General features: G+C 45.2%; 1 protein-coding gene across 1 annotated transcript in view; it reads right to left on the reverse strand.

Moving 5' to 3' along the window:
- Positions 1-20,809, reverse strand: part of PDLIM1 (PDZ and LIM domain 1) — a 40,611-nt gene that overhangs the window by 4,326 nt on the left and 15,476 nt on the right. Inside the window, exons 2-5 of the mRNA XM_086378803.1 lie at positions 18,865-19,016; positions 17,258-17,342; positions 13,027-13,223; positions 1,968-2,119 (exon numbers count right to left, since the gene is read on the reverse strand). Coding sequence (XP_086234929.1) covers positions 1,968-2,119; positions 13,027-13,223; positions 17,258-17,342; positions 18,865-19,016 — 586 coding nt within the window. The remainder of the gene's footprint in view (positions 1-1,967; positions 2,120-13,026; positions 13,224-17,257; positions 17,343-18,864; positions 19,017-20,809) is intronic.

Raw genomic sequence — 20,809 nt, forward strand, 5'->3', positions numbered from 1 at the left:
AAGGTATACGTTCTACTTTGGGTTGGAACAGATTGATATTTCCTTTCTTAAAGGATTTTACACCCATTTATTCAGAGTAGAGTTGTGATTTCTCACATGTTTTGAAAAATTATCATCTTCTAGGGTTGGACCCCGAGACTTCGGTCAGTTGGGCTAAGACTGGAACTTAATATAGAGTATATGACTCATTCCTTCCAAACTGCACAGGTACTCCAAGCAAAGAGGGATATTGCTGGCAGGGATAATATCCTTCTAGCATAAAAGAAAGGAGAAAGCAATGGCAACCCATTCCAGTACTCTTGCCTGGAAAATCCCCTGGACGGAGGAGCCTGGTAGGCTGCAGACCATGGGGTTGTGAAGAGTTGGAGATGACTGAGCGACTTCACTTTCACTTTTCACTTTCATGCACTGGAGGAAATGGCAACCCACTCTGGTGTTCTTGCCTGGAGAATCCCAGGGGTGGGGGAGCCTGGTGGGGAGCTGTCTATGGAGTCGCACAGTGTCGGACACGACTGAAGCGACTTAGCAGCAGCAGCAGCATAAAAGAAGAATTTTCCTAACTTCCTGTGCCTCTAAACTGCCAATTTCTTTAAGGAACCCACCAAAGTGGGGAGGAAGCCGGGGTGCTGGGTGTGTTCAGTAGGGGACTTTCAGCTAAGGAAGGACTCCTGGGGAGCCGACTCTGCAGTTGGGGACTTTCAGGAGGAAGGGGACTCTTCCAGAGGCAGCTCAGTTCTGACCCTCACTGGCTGTCCTGGGCAAAGAGCCAGCCCCTCTGGAGCCTGGCTGAAGTGGATCTCACAGAACCACCACATGTTCCTCCCAGAAGTACCAACTCTCTCTTCACAAGCAGGCACACTGGGAGCAAGAGAGCAAGAGAAGGCAGGACTCCATCGAGCCTCAGGGAAAAGGACAGTGCAGAGTGTAGAGGGCTGCAAACCCCAACTCTCCAGACGTCACTGGTAGCTAAGTTGACAGTGAGAATCAGAGGTGCTTATGAATGACGACCTGGGAGGTGGATGAGCCTGAGAGCTGTGGCTCACAGGTCACCTTTTTGAGAAGGAGGAAAAGCCTCCCTTCTACAGCACACCCGTCTGCCAGGAATTTCTCACTGTTGTTGCTACAAAGCTGAGACAGCTTGCTGCCATCCGCTTGAAAATTATCATAAGAAACAAACAGTGTCTGATGTATACAGGGCAAAGATATCTCCTGAGACCTGCAGAGCCAAACGGGTAGCCCTGGGTGCCTCGAGCTTCAGATCTCACATGTGGACAAGCCAAGGCTGGCCTGGAACCTCTTGATGAGGTTTCAAACATCGTCACAGTTATGAAGCACCTACTGTGTGCGCCAGTCACAACTCTGGGTGTTTTGTGTAATTTGATCCTCACACCAATCTTAAGAGGAAAGGATTTTTATCCCTGATTGACAGATGAGCAAACAAGTCTAGAAAGGTTCAAAGGGTTGCCTAAGGTCAATTCCGGGGTATATTGCCAAACCGGGGGCCCTCGGACTTTGAAGAGGCCGTCCACCCTACAGCAAGAACAAGAGCATGGCCCCAAAGTGAAGCCCAGAGCCTGGCTTCCCTGTGCTGCTGATTCATTCACTCTGCTGTCACAGCCCACAACCTTCACCCGCTCACACGTGCCAACCACCACAGAAGCACAGTATGTGGGCTCAAACGAAACTAGTGGCCAACAGACACCCCCACAGAACGCCACAACCGTCAAGTTCACCGCCGCCTTCAGTCTCCCTCAGTGCCTGCGACAGGAAACAGCTAAGCAGGTGTGGCTGAGAGCTCATTCAGTCCCCCTCTTTTTTTGAAAGAGCTTTTAGCATTTAAGAGGCCGGCCTTCCAAAGCACACTGCTCTCTCCACCTCTCAGGCTGTGTTCACCTGTGTTTCAGCAACGACTACCCCTCAGCTCAGGCCTCAGACAACAGCTTCTGACCACACACACGGCTGATTACCTTTCTCCTCAGACTCCAGAATTTCCTGCAAAACCAAGAATGAAGTGGACTGTTTCGGAGGCTCATTTAACTCCTGTTTCTCCTGAAGCATCTTGTAAACTTCAGATTCTTTATCGATGACGAGTCCGCTTGGAAGCTGAGAATGGTCTAAGCTGTAAAGAATGTTTGCAAGTTCATTAGGACACGTCAGAAGTTAGGGGGGAAAAATCCACCAGCACCCCCTTCCAAGAGAAGACACCCCTGTGTCAAAGAGTGAAGAGAAACTATCCCAATGGATGAAGCCAGCTCCTAATGCAGCCACGGACCCCCCTGATGATACGGTGAGGTGTCTGTAGGCAGGGCTGGTTGCTGCTTCAAGTCAGTAAGAGGCTAGAGTGGGTGATTCAACTACTCTTTGGCCTAATCCCATGGAACAGGAATGCTGTGCTTCTTTCAAAATTATATAAACAACATTATGTCGAAAGAAAATTTAGAAGAGGGAAAATGTCAACCACAACTGAGCACTGAAAACTCAGCTGAGTCCCCTTAGTCCAGGCCTCATTCTTTCCCCAGAGCAGAAATCAGTGTTTCCTGATGATATCAAAGTGTTCTCTCTGTCTCTATAAAACTCTCCTCATTCTCATGGCAAGGAGCTCTGGTCTCTTCACCTACTACACAGAGGTAACAGTGTACACCTTGTCCAGTTCACAGGGTTGGTGGCAAGGATGAGAAAGTAAGTACTTTGTTTTTTTATTGGAGCACAGTTGATTAAGAATGTTGTGTTAATTTCAGGTATACAGTGAATCAATCGTACATACACATATATCCAGTCTTTTTTTAGATTGTTTCCCATCTAGGCCATTACAGAGTATTGAGTAAAGTTCCCTGTGCTATACAGGAAGTCCTTATCAGTTATTATTTTATTTACAGTAGTGTGTATATGTCAACCCCGATCTCCCAATTTATCCTTTCTCCCACCCCCAAACCCCTGCCTTTTCCCTCTGGTAACTATAAGTTTGTTTTCTACACCTATGATTCAGTTTCCGTTTTGTAAATAAGTTCATTTGTACCTTTTTTTTTTTTTGATTCACATATAAGTCATATCACATGATATTCGCCTTTGTCTGACTTGACTTCACTAAGGCAATCTCTAGGTAAGTACTCTGTAAACAATACAGTGCTGCTCCGTGTAAGGGAGATGGGGGCGGGGGGGTGACAGAGGCCTCAGCTCAAGCCTAGGGACGGGGCCAACCAGGCCTTGCTGCCCACACCTCCCCTTGTCCCTCTGGGCTCCCCACGACAGGATGAGACAGGCAAAGTTGGGGCCTCTTTCCTCCAGAGCCCGTTTTCCAGGGGAGGCACTGCTGCTGCCTGGTCTGAGGGAGAGTGGAGAGTGAAAGGGAGCAGACTCCAGTGAGCTTTACCTCTTAAGTCTGTCCTGAGTCCCACCCCTCCACTGCCTGCTCTAGCCATGCCATCCATTAACAGCCCAGCTGACCAGCTTTCTAACTTGTCCCCTGGCTGCCACTCAGCCCCTGGAACTGTCTTTCCTCCGACCGGAGGCCAGAGAGAGATTTTAAACATAAGAATTAGACTGTGTCATGATGTGGCTCAAAGTGTTCTCATCTGACTCAGAACCAAATATTTACAGTTTTAATAACAAAAACACAAGCTTAACCAAATTCATCTTCTTTGGAGTAAATATTTGCTACAAAAAGTACAAAGGCCATAAAAGATGTGGCTCTGCTCCCCTCTCCAAGCACATTGCTTGGTACCCACTGCTCACTCCAGGCAGACAAGCCTTCATGGGGTTTCTAGGACACACCAGACTCGGGGCCTTTGCACATCCTGCTCCCTCTGCCTGGAATATTCGCTCCCCACACAGCCCCATGGCCTCCACGCTTCACTCATGTCTCTGCTCGGATGTCCCTCCTCAGAGGGGTCCCCGACCCTCAGCTTAAAACACTCCACCTCATCCACATCACTTCTCCCCTTGCTCTGCTCCATCTTTCTCCACATGTTTCTAACTCTTTTACCACAAATTATACTTATTTCTTTATTGTCTATCTTTCCATGCAAAGCAAGCCCCACGAGGGCTGGGCTATGGCCTGTCTTTTCCATCATTGTGGGTCCTGCCCTCAATCAGTGCCTGGCACAGGACCAGAGCTCAGCAGGCATTAGGGAAGTAGATTAAGTCCCTCTCTCCTCCTCGCTGCACCCTGTCTCTGCTCCTGTGGGGTCACAGGGAACCCCCCCCCAAGGCTGTGCCAGGGAAATGGGCAAACCAGGTTCCTGGGTCCTGATCACCTGCAGTCTCTGAGCCTCGGCTGCTTTTTCAGAAGCCGCCACCCGCTGGGGAAGAGGGACAGTGTGCCCGGGGGAGCCAAAGAGGAAATACCAGATGGCAATGCAATTTATAACCCACCCATTGTATAATCAGTTTACATTCCATTTTAAATGTGCCTCAAGTCACAAGGTCACTCACATCAGTGAAATTCCGGGTTTTTGCTTTGACTACACAGCCAGGTTCTCACAGTTGAGGACAGAGCCCTCCAAGAGTGACCACTGCTCTGCTGCTCTCAGGGAAGGTCAACATGTAATGGGGAGAGACGCATCCGCGGGTCACCTGTGCTGGCTGTGGGTGCGGGAGCGGGTGGCCACCACCTCTGTCCACCCACAGTAGGTGGCCCCTGCACCTGTCTCTCTCTTCCATCTCCCCAGGCAGGTGATGGGCCACCCTGAGGAGTGACAGTCACCAAGAGCCATGGTCTTCCTCTGGCCACCTTTTCAGCCAGACTCCTTCTTTGGGTCTTGAGTTCTGAGCTGGCCCTGTACTAAATGAATTATGTTATTTTGACAAATGTTTTTTTCTGTTACACTTAGAACTATTTTAAAATCAAGATCAGACCGTGGAATGTTCTTGGGGAGAATTTTTCCCCTTCTTTGGCGTATGTTGTTATGTCTGGAAGCCACCAAGGGACCGCTAAAAATGACAGACCCCAAATTATAAGGTCATCACATATTCTTCCAGCAAACTGTCTTGGAAAATATCTCTGTGATTAAAAAAAAGAAAACAACTTAGTGTTTCTTCTTAAATAATGACAATATCTTTCTACCACTTGACAATTTATAAAGCACTTTCAATATCCATCGCCTTATTTGAAGCTATGGTTTGCCTAATTCAAAAATAAAATCCTAAGACCCAAGTCTTAAGACATTAGACTATCAGATATGGACAAATGACATCACCATATCTTAAAAAAAAAAATTCTAGGACAAAAATATGCATGAGTAATGGAGTCCTAAAAAAAACATTCTCATTCTGTACATATAGTAACAGCATTGAAAGGAAGAATTCTAAAGTGATAAGTTTTCAAAAAATATTAGGTATATGACTAGAGTTACCAGGAGAAAAACTTCTGAGGGTGGGTCACTAAAAGCACAGTCTTCTAAACGCAGTCTTTACAATTTTAAAAACAAAATACAAGAATTTAATCAATTCAACTCCTTCAGAGTAACTATCCATTACACTCTTCATATTTCCTGCTTCTTGTTTCTCCCTGTCAGACATGATGCTGAATGTACACCACCAGTTCCCTCAGTGTTTAATACTTTCTTCCAGTCTCTTAGGCCCTGACCATAGGACCTGTCTCCCCAGCAATAGCCCAAGCCAGGCACTCTCTGCCTGATGAAGTAGCTGACATAGCTGGGTATTTAAGGCCAGCGGTTTTTCGAACATCAGGAAAAAACTCCCTTTGAGTTTGTCTCAAGAGGAGGATTTCAGAGGCTAAGCCTGCACACCTTAAGAGAATACACAAGCCTGTTCCAGTCAAAAGAGGAGCTGGGATGAAAGTCGGAAAGTCAAGGAGAACAGAGAAAAAAGCACACCTATGGTTATGGGACAGTAACCCTGGGAAGAGAGTCTGCTCCACCAAAACAGCAAAGTGACCAGAGTGGACATAAAAGACATTTTTTTTTTTTTTGCACCATCACCTGCAGCACAACTTAATAATCTGTATATAAATCTCAACTAAAACAAAGAAGCCATAAGAAAAAAATCCCACTGCTGCTATAACCTTGATGGCATCATTTTTCTCACACAGTAAGTCAACTTTGGTTCCACACTAAAACTGCCTGTTTGTGTGACATATCTGAGACAAAAAGAGAGATGACTTGAATTATAAGATGCATCCAGAAAGAGAAGATATTCTCTTCATAAAAATAATTTTCCAGGACATCCCTGGCAGTCCAGTGGTTAAGACTTCACTTTCCAATTCAGGGCGTGCAGGTTCCATTCCTGGTCAGTGAACTAAAATCCCACATGCCTTGGCTGAAAAACCAAAACATAAGACAGAATTTTTGTAACAAAATTCACTAAAGACTTAAAAAAGTGGTCCACATTAAAAAAAAATCTTTAAAAATAAATATATAAAAAATAAAAATCATTTTCCCACTGGGGAAGATGGGAGTAGGCATAAGTGTCCCTATTCTTCCCGCTAAGTACATCTAAACACCTGGACATCAAATATAAGATGAACATAAGATGCAGAAGGGGGACAGGAAAGGGGGTGTGGATAGGGGTGGAATCTAATTGGAGCGATAATAAAACTGCTTAACAGAAAAAAAAAAAAAAAAGAAGGGGGACAGGAGAAGGCAGGCCAGCCAGAGACCCTGGGACCCAAGGAGTAACACGGATGAGTTCCCAGGGTTTCCTTTTTGCTTCATATATTTCAGATGTGGAGCTAAATAAGGCAGCAACCCAGAAAGGGCAACAAACTTAGATAAGACAAGTCCCCAGAAAAGCATGCCCTCTCCAACAAAATGATGGAGAAGGCGACAGCCAGGATGGTGCAAGACTCGGAAACAATAACCACTTTTTTCCGGACAAATGAAGAAAAAAAAAAAGGTCAGTGCAGAGTCTTGACTTCCACCGTCACTGGGCTGAAATGAGATGCCGCAACCACCCCCCTAGGGTACTGGAGAATGACCAGGAGGAAGCCCGGATGCCATCCCTGCCCAGCTGAATGAAGACGGCCTAGCGGCTGTCTTTCACTACCGCCCAGCAGTGAACAGGCCACCATTCACCCGCTATGAGTCTCTGGAGGCCATGTGGGTACCCACAACTCCCACGCCAGTAACAATGCACAGCCCCCAGTAACCTCCAGTATCAACACAGAGAGAGTGGGGAAACTAAACTTCTACTCCCAGCTTGGTTAAAACCACTCCTCCAGGTGGCCCATCACCTGCCCGGGGATGGTAGGCTCCCACAGTTCCCTGTGGGTGGGAGGAAGACAGACAAGGGCAGAGACCAGGAGCCGTGGATGGGCAGGGGTGGTGGCTTCCTTCCCCCAGTTGCAGCCTGGGCAAGTGACCAGCTGATGAGTCTCTTCTACGTAAATTTTGCCCTTCCCTGAGACCACAGAGCATGTTCATTCTTTGAGCTTCACTGATGTGACTAACCCCAACATTCTAATTTTCAGGATGTTACCAATGATGGAAACTGGCTGAAGGGTACAGAGGATCTCTCTGTTTTGCTTCCTATAACTGCAGTGTGCATCTATAATTACTGCAAAATAAAAAATTAAGTATAAGAAAAATTTTCTCCAAATGATGAAGGTTAAACACTAACTGGAAATGATGTAGAGATTTTAGTATGTGATTTTTACATGTCTGAGATGCCCCAACCTGGTTACCCCAGTGTTCACCAAATATGTAAATCTGAGAAACCCGATGGAATCATTTTTGAAAGGGGATCCTGGCCAGAAGGCTCCCTAAGTTTTAGTCTTCAAAGGCCTAGATGCTGGACCTAATGAGAAACCAGAGGAGTAATTATGACCACCAGGAGAAGAGGGTGGGCTATCCAGACCTCAGAGCCCAGTCTGTGGGCCGTGGACAAGTTTAGTTAGAGGAACAGGCAGCCACCTTCATGAAGGAGATTTCCTTCTGACCCAGTTCCAATGAGTCAGGGCTACTATAGTCCCTCTGGAATCACTGGAACAAAGAACAGTGAATGTACTCCCTTATTTCTACTATACTGATTTAGAAATCTGCCTCATGAGTTCATGGGGGGATTGCCTGAGAACACAATTAGGAAAAACTAGTATCTTGGGGCTACTATGTTGGTTGCCTGCATGCTAAGTCCTTTCTTTGTGACACAATGGACTGTAGCCCGCCAGGCTCTTCTGTCCATGGGATTCTCCAGGTAAGAATACTGAAGTGGGTTGCCATGCCCTCCTCCAGAGGATCTTCCCAACTCAGGGATCAAACCCATGTTTCTTAGGTCTCCTGCATTGAGTTCTTTACCATTGTACTACCTGGGGGAGCCCAAATGATTATTCCACAAAGAGGCTACCACTCTATCAGAAAGGTAATCAACTGTGCTGGTTGGCTGAACTTAAGCTACAGTGCTGGGAAATATAGAAGCATACAGTGAGTTACAGCAAAATCTTCTCCATGACATTTGTCTACATGCTTCCACTCTACAGAGCTCCTAGTACTTGGAAGTAATGGGTATGGAGCACTTCATCCATGCTGAAATCTGTAGTAAGTAGCATTTATAGAGTACCACCAGAGGCCAGGCCCCATGGTGGATATTTTTTGCACATCTCACTGAAACTTCTCAATAATCTGGTGGTCAGCTAGTTTGCATTATCTGCTTTATAGATGAAGAAACAGTTTTAGAGGTTGTGTGGTTTACCCAAGGTCCCAACAGCTAGCAAGAGGCAGAGCTAGAATTCAAGCTCAGGTCCCTCTATCTATCAAGCTTGCACCTTTAAGAAAGTATCAAGTGGCATTATATATATACATTGAAATCTAGGCCCAAATCACCAGAAAATGACCACAGCCCCTAAACTCAGTGGAAAGAGGTCAGAGAGCAGGTGAAAGTTTTCTTTTGAACAGAGCAGAATTTCCTCCACCCTTAGTACACAGTAGGCAGTCAATAAATGACTGTTAAGCTGAACTGACCCAGAGACCCTCCCACTCAATCTTGTGTGTGTGTGTGTGTGTGTGTGTGTGTGCTGAGAGTTCAGGTGGCAGATGGTACCTTTCATATGCCTTACCAGGTTAATTTGGAAATGGCAAGGCACCTATGTTCTTGTCTGATGGAGATGTGGCTCTGGGAAATCCTATAAGACACACACACCAGGCTATTTTGAAATGCATGCGACAAAGAAACTCAGAGTGCACCCCAGGGAATCAGTGATGACCTCAGATGCAAAGTATGAAGTGAGCCAATTCTGGAACCTCAGCGAATTTCACAGACTAAACAGTGGCGGGGTGAGCACTTGCGACTTCTGCTGACGGAGCAGGCAACAAGACCCGGTGGCTGCTGGGTTTGCACAAGACTCCTCCTTCCTGATGAGCACAACTGCCCTCTCTTGGAATAGACCAGTAAGCAGAGACCCATGCAGAGGGCACTTCCTCTGCCAGGGGCTGCCAGTATCTCCACTGTTTCTGGATTCATCCTCAAAGAGTTTGGGATGGAGCAGAAGCTGGGCCCCTCTCTGCTGTGAAAATCTGGAAGGAGACTGGTGATAAAGACTCAGAGGCTACTGTAGCCAAAAAGTCTGCAACAGGAGGGGACAGGGCCTGGAGGACAGGCTTGCACAGCGTCCAGACAGTAGAGATTTAATTGTTTCGGATTGGAAGGAGGGGGCAGGCGGGAAGCATGAGAGAAGAAAGAAGACACGAATGAAAGAATAACGGCCAAGGCCATACTAAAAATACTCCCCAGGCACATACTTCTCCCAGTGCATAGCAGCCTTTCAGTGAAGGATGTGTCATTTCCTGGGTTATTAAATCCAGATCATGGAACATTCCACTCTGGGACTGTAAAAGAGGGTCGCATTCTCAGCCTCCCTCAGCACAAAAGCACCAAAGAATGGAGATCACAGCTCTCAGTGTTTCACCCCCAGCTCCCCACTGAGCTGCCTGAGAGAAAGCTTCACTTCAGAGTCTGCCCATGGAAAGCTTAGGGGGGCCCAGCGTGGCACTCTTTCTCAGGCACCCTAGAAGTTCCCACAGTCACCTTGAAAGGCAGCCCCATCCCAAGCCTGTAGGACTCAGAATTGGAGGGCAAAGAAGTGTTAATAGCCACTTTGCCTTGGTATACTACAGCAAATGCTGGTGACCACTAACATCTTGCAAAGCCAAGTCACATCACAAGAAGTCTCCCCTAATAGGCCCTGTGAAGCTCAGAAAGAAATCACAGAGCCCTCTTGGTGCTGGGCCCAGGGGCCTGCATGCAGCCAAGTACCCCATGATGTCTCTCTCTCTTTCTCAGGGAGAAGGACCATATGATAAAGTATGATCAAGGAGCTCTCGAGAGGGTCCCCACAATAGCTCCTTTCAAACATTTAAGTAGTTTGGAACCTCTCATGCCGTAACCTGTCCTAATCTGCACCTGAAGCAATGGGTTTGTCATTTAATCACCCTAACAGCCAGGCAGAGTCTTGCTGAAGGTGAACTGCAGAGAAACTGAACAGCAAAACTGGCTTCAGAGCTAAATATGAGAACTGAGGATTTCAACTCTAAACGAAGACAAAAAAACAGTCTAAGGAATGAGAGAAAATATTTGCGAGCAATGTGACCAACAACAACGGGTTACCTTCCAAAATATGCAAACAGCTCATACAATTAACATAAAAAAAAAACAATCAAAAAATGGGCAGAAGACCTAAACAGACATTTCTCTCCAAAGATGACATACAGATGGCCTACAGACACATGAAAAGATGCTTAACATTGCTAATTATTAGAGAAATGCAAATGCAAACTACAATGACGTACCACCTCACAGAATGGCCATCATCCAAAAGCCCACACATAACAAATGCTGGAGAGGATGTGGAGAAAAGGGAATCCTCCTACACTGCTGGCGGGAATGTAAATTAGTGTAACCACTATGGAGGACAGTGTAGAGGCCCCTTAAAAAAACTAAACATAGAGCTACTCCTGGGCATATATCTAGGAAAGACGAAAACTCTAATTTGAAAAGATACATGTGCCTCAATGTTCACTGCAGCACTATTTATAATAGCCGAGTGCCTAGCAACAGACCGTTGGTTTAAGAAGACGTGATACACACACATACACCAGAATATTACTCAGCCACTAAAAAAATGAAATATCGCCATTTGCAAAATGAATGCTGCTGCTGCTGCTAAGTCGCTTCAGTCATGTCCGACTCTGTGCGACCCCACAGACAGCAGCCCACTAGGCTCCTCTGTCCCTGGGATTCTCCAGGCAAGAATACTGGAACGGGTTGCCATTTCCTTCTCCAATGCATGAAAGTGAAAAGTGAAAGTGAAATCGCTCAGTCGTGCCCAACTCTTAGCGACCCCATGGACTACAGCCTACCAGGCTCCTCCGTCCATGTGACCAGACCTAGATAAAATCATACCAAGTGAGACAGAGTCAGACAAAGACAAATATTATATCACTTATATGTGAATAACACAAATGAATCTATGTAAAAAACAGAAACAGAGTCACAGACATAACAAATTTATGGTTACCAAAGGGGTAAGTGGAGGAGGGATAAATTAGGAGTGTGGCATTAACAGATATACACCACCATATAGAAAACAGATAAACAATAAAGATTTACTGTGGAGCACAGGGAACTATATTTAATATCTTGAAATAACCTATAATGAAAAAAGAATCTGAAAATATTTAAGTACACACATATAGATAAAAAACTCAATCACTCAGCTGTATACCTGAAACTAACACAAGGTTATGAATCAACTAAAAAGAAGAAAGAACTGAGGGTTCCAAGGAGGAAAGATCCTCTGAGATCAGACAAGTTTGGACCACATGATATTTTCCAACAAATTTGACTGTCACTGGCATCGAAAAATCAAGAGATTTCAGATGAAAAACTTTCTGACTTCTGTTTTGATGCAATTATCCATCAGAAATGGAAATCCTAGGTCAGCACGTGGAGTCTGACTGGAACCAAGGAGTGGTTTCCCCTCTGGACTGGGCATGCACTGTACCACTCCCATGAGCTGCCCTGCTCCCCCATGTCTGCACCCAGAGCTCTGTCCTCAAGTCCTCATCTTCCCTGCCACCTTTGGGCAAATGAGGTGACAACTTATGACCTAGTCCCTCCTGTATTCCACCGCACAGAACTGATCCCATCTCTTACTCTCTCTCCATTCTCAAACCCAGTTCTTTGCCATGGGCCGCAGGATTCCCTGTGTTTTTGGATTCATCTTCAAAGAGTTTGGGAGGGAGTTGATACTGGGCCCCCTCTGCTGGGAAGACACAAAGGATCCTTTAGATGAAGACTTAGAGGCAGCTGTGGCTAAAGGGCACAGGCCTCCCCAGCCCTGAGCAAGATGTCTCCTTAGACCTCCCCACCCTGGCCAAGCCCTCCTCTATCCCAGATGAGAATCTGTTCCAATGGACACACATTTATACGTGCACGGACATCTCTTCTTCCTATCGTTTCTACTGGTCCACTGGAGGGAAAAAAGCAAACATTGCTTCACCAAAAACTGCATCATGAAGTACCCATCCCTTGCCCACATTGGATGGTGAACACAAGCAGAGAGCCCCAACTCTAAACACTGAAGAATTTTTCAGGAAGCAGCAGGGCTGTCAAGAAAGGAGGATGGAAAAAAAAAAGAAAGGAGGATGGTCACTTGGAAGAAGACAGTGACCACAGAAATCAGAACAATAATAACAGGGTCTCAGTGAAGAATCAACTGGACATTTTACAGCTTACTTCTTATTTCACAACAACCCTACAAGGCAGGTGGTGTCACCCCGTTTTCAGAGACGAGGAAAATGAATACAGAAACAACTGTGCTAGGGACTTCCCCAGTGGCCCAGTGGCCCAGTGGTTAAGACAGTCCCGTCCACTGCAGAGGGTGAGGGTTTGACCCCTGATTGGGTAACTAAGATTCCACATGCAGCCAAAAAAGTTAAAAAACAAAGACAGTGCTAAAGCAGACGTTTTTCTCTGGGCTAGTGGTTGACCCTTCTCCACGCTGCCTGCACAGGCCTGTTCTGGTGTGGTAAGCCTCTCCCAGGACTGGCCCAGGGCAGACTGCATGGGCCTACTCACGCTCTGCCGTTCTCCTGCCCACTGGCTGCTGTCTTTGACTCCAAGGCGTTGTTGAAGCTGGAGATATTTTCAGAGGAGTAGAGGCCAGCTGGGTTGTTGTACTGGTTTGTGATGACCCTGGGGGCAGAGCTGGAGGCGGGTGAGGCAGTAAAGGGCACGGCACTCCGGTTGTGGGCGCTTCCTATGTGGAGGGCCTCCTGCAGGCAGGGATCAAAGGAGAGATCAAAGCGGTGTCCAGTATGTACTACTAAGTACATCCGGTACTGAGGTCCAGCAGAACCTGATCTTCTGCTGGATACCCCTAGGTAGGACATCCCTTGATGCCCTAGGCTGTCCGGATCCAAGTCAGAGCTGAAACAGCCTTTCAGGACACATTCCAGAGGGATTAAGTACCAGGAGGAGAGGAACCCGCATCACTTCAGTGCAAAGCAGGAGATGATAAAAGGTAGAGATAAATTCCCCAGAAAGGAAAGGTTTAGACAAGCAAGATAAGAGGGTTGTGGTGTCAGCACTGAAGTGGCTGATGACTAGGCAGACAAGCCTGGGTGCACTAGCAGAAGCAGGCTACAGGGAATGACTGAACTGTTGTTTCTTGTGAGGGAAGGCCAAGCTGATAAGATGGAAGGCTGGGGGATACCTATTATGGGGCCATGCCCAGGTAGCTGCAGGAAAGGACTTTAAATTCCTCTTGTGCTCATCCCCCTCTTTCTGTAATTTGGGGAAGCACCCACCATCAACCTCCACTCTAGACTGCCAGGTCTCAGTAGATAATTACTACAGCCACACCACCTCAGAGCTACTCTATGAACACCCCTCAAAAGCTTTTAAACTAACATTCCTTTCTAAGAAAAAAAAAAAAAAATTCACAGCTTTTCTGATGGCAGCAAGGTGCTTTCTGCACAGGCATTCTGGGTCAACCCCTCTCCTAGCTGAGAGCGTACCCTGTGCAATCTATTAAACATGATGTGAGCCCTATTTTCTGGGCTTCCCAGAAATCTTCCTGAAACCCGGACTCCTCATTAACACTCAGACCCAGAACAACTGCCCCAAGAGTCCTGTCCTCTGCTGCTCTTCCTTTTTTTTTTCCTCTTTCTTTACTAAGCCTTAAAGTCTTTCATGCTTTCTCAGAATTGATGATGAAAACCACTAGCTTAATTCACTGTGTACTGACTTAGCTCAGTTGGTAAAGAATCAGCCTGCAGTGCAGGAGACCAGGGTTCAATTCTTGGGTTGGGAAGATCCCCTGGAGAAGGAAATGGCAACCCACTCCAGTATTCCTGCCTGGAGAATCCCATGGATAGAGGAGCCTGGCAGGCTACAGTCCACGTAAGAGTCGGACATGACTTAGCGACTAAAACACCACCACTGACTTAAAAGACAACATGAAAATGTGTTTATGATGATTCAGACAGGCTCCCTCTTTGACATGTTAGAAACAGTGAGGTTTTCCTGTACACCTTACACTGAGCTGACTTGATCCACATTGGACAAAAGTTCAGTACATGTAGTGTGTTCACCAAAGGGAAGTATAATTAGTTCTGCAAATAACTTTAGCAAAGTTTTAGGAAAGTTTTTACTGCACGAGGAATAACAATGACATAAGAAGTGGTCTTTAACGGCCGCAGACTTCCCAAGGGGTGGCCTGGGACCCTGCAGCTCTGTAGGGCACTCGCACAAGCAGCAGCCAGGATGGCAATTCTTTTCTCCTCTCTCCTTCCCTGTAGCAATTCTGAGGAGCATCTCTTGATGCTGAGCACCAGGGAAGAGCCCTCATACTCTGTCTCCGCTCAGGTTTTTCCCTGTTGCCTCCTGTTTGGCTTTGAGCAAGTTAATCTCTCTTAGCCTCTGGATTCTGCCTGGCACCACAGCAGTCAACCAGCGTCATTCCCTTCTCCCTCCACAGAAACCCATGTTCAACTGCAATGGAAGTCAGTAGAAAATGCAGGTTGGAAATTCTGATTTTTCACTCTACAGAGAATCTCCCAAGAATGTATCTGTTTTGTACATAAAAGGAGTATCTCTAACCCCAAGTGAATACTGGTCTTTCCAGAAATCAGGCGGTTAATTCAGGGCCTGCCTTTTGGAAGGGATGATGTCATTGTTTGGGCTTTGTATTTATCAGTCACCGAGGAAACTCAATAATGAGGAAATATAAACTAGGTGTGTAACTGCACTGACCTCAGATAAGCTGGGGTGTGGGCTGGCCTTACATGAACGAACAGATCCTTCAATTACAGATGAACTCTGCTCTTACTCACTCCTCTATTTTAGAGTGACTGGAAGTGGAAGATTTTGGGAAAATGAGAGGTGGGAAGTTTTTCATATGAACAAAGAATTACTGGAATTCAAAAAAATATATAGTCAAATTAAATGCTAAAGTGTTTGAGGTTTTTTTTTAATCTGAAGAAAATTACCTTCAAAAGACTAAAGATAAGTACTCATGTTTAAGATGGAAATTCAAGTATAATACATATAAAAAGTATAATACATACAAAAAGTATAACTGAAATTTAAGTATTGCCTTCCTGAAGTGAAAAACTAGGATTTTAGAAAGATGGCACTAAAACAAAATCATTCCTGATATATTATAAAACATACGACAACTTAACAGATTAAAACTGAACATTTATAGTAAACTTAATGAAGTGGCTGAGAACTCCCTAGGAAACTGGAATTGACTGTGGCATGTTTTAAATTAGTTTGCACAGCTGCCAATTTATAAACTGAATGCCATTTCATGAACTTTCCTTAGAGGAGCTGTAGAGAATAATACAGTCATGTCAGTTTTGAAATGGCAGATGCAAAATGATCCTTAAAGTGACTGTTAGGACTAAGTATTATTTTTATTAACTAATGGGAAAAATTTTGTCTGATTACACTTCTGACATTTTAATGGAAGACATTTGAGAAATACCATTCACATACAACCACTAATTTACCCACACTAATGTACCAGTGAGTTCAATTTCACACCAGTTTCTGTTTTAGGTATAAAAGATAACTAGCTATACTTTATCTTTTGATTATATCTTGCTGCTGCTGCTAAGTCACTTCAGTCATTTCCGACTCTGTGCGACCCCACAGATGGCAGCCCACCAGGCTCCGCTGTCCCTGGGATTCTCCAGGCAAGAACACTGGAGTGGGTTGCCATTTCCTTCTCCAATGCATGAAAGTGAAAATGAAGTCGCTCAGTAAGTGTCCGACTCTTCATGACCCCATGGACTGCAGCCTACCAGGCTCCTCTGTCCATGGGATTTTCCAGGCAAGAGTACTGGAGTGGGTTGCCATTGCCTTCTCTGGATTATATCTTAATATACCATAAAAATGATACACTGTCTGAAACTGAGAAAAAAAATTAAACTTCAAATCTTCAATTGGGGCTAAATGTATAACAATCACAAACCATTTTAGAAGAAGTTTTCAAAAGCCATTATTGAGTTACTACTAACATACCACTAACAACTCATTCATTTATCCAACAGACACACTGTGAAAAGTAGCCTACCAAGTGTGAGGAGTTTTACAAAGATGTTCTAAACATTCTTCTTTACATTTCCTGTCCTTATTGCTAAAGAACATCCATCCATTCATTGTACAGAAGAAATAAAATCATTATTAATGATTCAAAATATGGGATCTCCAGACAATTTTCCATCCCAGGAAATTCTATTTGGCCAACAAACTGTGCATTGACTCCCTACCCTATTTTCCAATATGAACTACCAATTAATTTTAGTAATTTTAAGGAAAACTAGAGCACTTAGCATTTCCACCCTAAGACTCTCAGAAACCAGGTAGTGGGATGAAGGGTGGCCAGGGATATCTGGGTCCACTACTACATGTCCCTGCTAAGTTGTAGGCCTCAGGACCCAAACTTCTTTCCATCTTTAGCACATTTGCATCAGCGGTCCATCATGAGCTGAGTCAGTGCTTCTATTTTGCCATGGTTCTGCCACTCTGTTCTACACAGGAAAGCTTCCACCCGCTTCCATATCCCCTTCCTAACCAGGCCCTGACGTCACTGCTCTGGGGTTTTCCAGCCCTTTCCTCCTGCAGTTCCCTTACGGGAAGAACCGAATAAGAGCCAGGTCCCAGACGTGTCAGTGGAGGGCCCTTCCTGCGTCCTATCCCCAGCATCCAGGGCAGGAAAAGCAGAGGTGAGCTGAGCTGTGTCAAAAGTGGAAATGTCCCGGGATGCTAAAAGCAAGAGCGCTGGTGAGCAAGTACTTACTTGGGGTTCAGAGGCTAAATTCATCTTGTATGGGTGACGTTTCCCTTCCTCTGTCACCAGAGGAGACCAGATTTTCTGTTCAGATCTGCAACAGATTGACAAAGCTAAGCTGTTTCATGCATGCCAATAAATAATACACACTAAAAATGGAGTCGGGTTTTGTCCCCTCTTACCCAGCTACTAGCATTCTGCTCCCCAGCCTCCCCTCTGTTTTACCACTGATGTGATTTTCGGAAGCATCAACCTCATGACATCATGTCTGATTGCTACTCTGACAGCTGCCCACTCAACCCTGAGGGATTTCCCAGGCTGCTGGCCCTTCATCCAGCCTCAGCCCTCCCCCAATACATTCTGTGTTGCTGACCCAGCTGCACCAGCCTCCTCCAGGCTCCTGAACCTGCCTGATGCCACCCCACCTCTGCTCAGGACAGAATGAGCTTCTCTGTCTCATCCAGTGTTCTTGATGCAGACCAGACAACCAGCTTGATCATGGTGCCTCTCCTGAACTTGGAAAAACATGTCTCTGTACCATTACACAGCAAACTCTAGGTCTCCTCTAAGTTATCTTTAGCGTTTTTGTTTTTCACTCTTACAGGTACAGAATATTTGTACTTATCCTTCTATGGTCAGATGGCCTAGCACGGGACCAGATATATACAAGATGTAGCTGCTCAATTTAATGGTAAATGGATCAAAAAATCAATCTATGAATGAATGTCTAAAAGGAGAAGATTGCACTGAGATAGGAATGGAGAATGAAGGGTAAATGTGCTCCTGAGGGGATAGTAATAAAACAGTGCACCTCTCATGAGGGCAGGGCTCGGAAGCATATAAGCATGTAAGATGCTTTGGCATCCTGCCCCACACTTGGTCTTCCTGCCAGTCCTGGTACAAGGTAGAAGAAAGCCATAAAGCTACTTTGCAGAGGAGACCAAAGGGTTCACGATGAAGCACTGTGCAAGCTAAGGTTAATGAGACATTGAAGACAGGTAAACAGGAGATCTGAACGAAGAATGTAAACTTGATCCAACAGGAAACAGGGAACTATAAAGGTCGAACCAAATCATTTCTGAAACCATGCCTTTACAGGACCCCTTCCAAGACTAAATGGAAGAGAAACGGGAACTCTGTCCCAATTACGACTCCCAGAGCATTCTTCTCATTCATCAACTCTAGCTCTCCTTTCTTAAACTTTCAGCACTTTGTCTAATGTGCTCAATGAAGTCTGTCTCTGTAACTGTAATCTAGAGCAGCATCCAGGGCTCAGTGTTGTGTGGCGGGAGCAGTAGATGCTCAGTGGTTTCATTTCATTATATCTGACAGTATATAAATTGATTTTACTTCCTCAAAATTTTGGTTAGTTGTGTTAGATCAAGTGACAATTCAAGTATCTTAGAAAAAGATGCCCACACAGTGAGAAGCACTGTAAAATCAGAGAGGAAGATGAGCAATCTGAAAATCCAATTCCACAGACCTTCAGCCTACCTATACCACACTACCTATATGGCACTGAGCTGGGGGTATAGGGAATTCTGAAATAGGTGAGGCAGTCCCTGCTCAAAAGCAGCTTCTGGTCGCTCGGAAATGAGAGAGCATTTCCTCCTCACCTGGCTACTGTGAGAGTCATGTTGTCTGTGCAGCCTTTGATTTTGTTCTGAGCTTCCAAGTGTGTCATATTGCTGGTATTTTCCCCATCGATGGCTGTGATTACATCTCCAACACATAAATTACCTATAGCAGCCTTGCTTCCGGGAGTGACCTGGGAAAAAAGGAGTGAGCAGGTTTAGGTACCGTTTGCCTCCAAGGAAACCACTGAGTAAGTTACCACTGGGTTAAGGACTCACTGATATGAGTCAAAGCATTTAAAAAGTAAAGAAGGCTAAATTCATAAGTTATAATGATACTGACCCCTTAAAATTACGTAATACATTGAGGTTTACTAGTTGTTTCTATAAACCATTTCACTGGACCCACACAATAACCTTGTGAGAAAGGAAGGCAAGTATCAGTCCCAATATGGTCCCCATTTTAGAGACCAGGAAACTTAGGCTTTGAAAGATCTGTGACTTACCTGGGATCAGCCAACTAGTATATTACTATGTTACTAGTCTGGACATGGAACAACAGACTGGTTCCAAATAGGAAAAGGAGTTCGTCAAGGCTGTATACTGTCACCCTGCTTATTTAACTTCTATGAAGAGTACATCATGAGAAATGCTGGACTGGAAGAAACACAAGCTGGAATCAAGATTGCCAGGAGAAATATCAATAACCTCAGATATGCAGATGACACCACCCTTATGGCAGAAAGTGAAGAGGAACTCAAAAGCCTCCTGATGAAAGTGAAAGTGGAGAGTGAAAAAGTGGGCTTAAAGCTCAACATTTAGAAAATGAAGATCATGGCATCCGGTCCCATCACTTCATGGGAAATAGATGGGGAAACAGTGGAAACAGTGTCAGACTTTATTTTGGGGGGCTCCAAAATCACTGCAGATGGTGACTGCAGCCATGAAATTAAAAGACACTTACTCCTTGGAAGGAAAGTTATGACCAACCTAGATAGCGTATTCAAAGCAGAGACATTACTTTGCCAACAAAGGTTCGTCTAGTCAAGGCTGTGGTTTTTCCTGTTGTCATGTATGGATGTGAGAGTTGGACTGTGAAGAAGGCTGAGCACTGAAGAATTGATGTTTTTGAATTGTGGTATTGGAGAAGACTCTTGAGAGTCCCTTGGACTGCAAGGAGATCCAACCAGTCCATTCTGAAGGAGATCAGCCCTGGGATTTCTTTGGAAGGAATGATGCTAAAGCTGAAACTCCAGTACTTTGGCCACCTCATGCGAAGAGTTGACTCACTGGAAAAGACTCTGATGCTGGGAGGGATTGGGGGCAGGAGGAGAAGGGGATGACAGAGGATGAGATGGCTGGATGGCATCACTGACTCGATGGACATGAGTCTGAGTGAACTCCGGGAGTTGGTGATGGACAGGGAGGCCTGGCGTGCTGTGATTCATGGGGTCGCAGAGTCAGACACGACTGAGCGACTGAACTGAACTAAAACCAAATTGTCCACAATATTACATTTCTGTAATGGTTTTGATTTTCACAGTGAGCTTAGAGTACTTTTGTAACTGAAAAAAAGCAACAAAGAATATTTTAAAGTATGAACCAGTATACACTGGTTCCTCCTAGCCAAAAAGTTAACTATTAGGGTCAGCCCCTATAGGTGGCTGATTTTCTTCACGCCAATGCTTCTAAAACAAGGGGTTCCAAATTTATGGGCCACCATGCTTGAGCGAAGCGAGCCAATGACTGCAGTGGGTCATCAAATCCATCTGCCTGCTGAGCATTACGTGTGACCTGAATAATTATCATGCCTCATTTGGAGTTGTACAACTATTTTTCAAGTGAATACAGACACTATTGTGATGAACAAAGTACAAACTCATTTTGAAGCAGCACTAAGCTCAGAGATGTGTTTACTATTAAGTATTTTTTTAAACCAAGGTATATTAAAAACATCTAGCTTCCCAGGTGGTGCTAGTGGTAAAGA

This window comes from Bos grunniens, chromosome 26 (genome assembly GCF_055505025.1).
Source record: "Bos grunniens cultivar Pamir isolate PY7600 chromosome 26, Bosgru_T2T1.0, whole genome shotgun sequence".
NCBI classification, from domain to species: domain Eukaryota; kingdom Metazoa; phylum Chordata; class Mammalia; order Artiodactyla; family Bovidae; genus Bos; species Bos grunniens.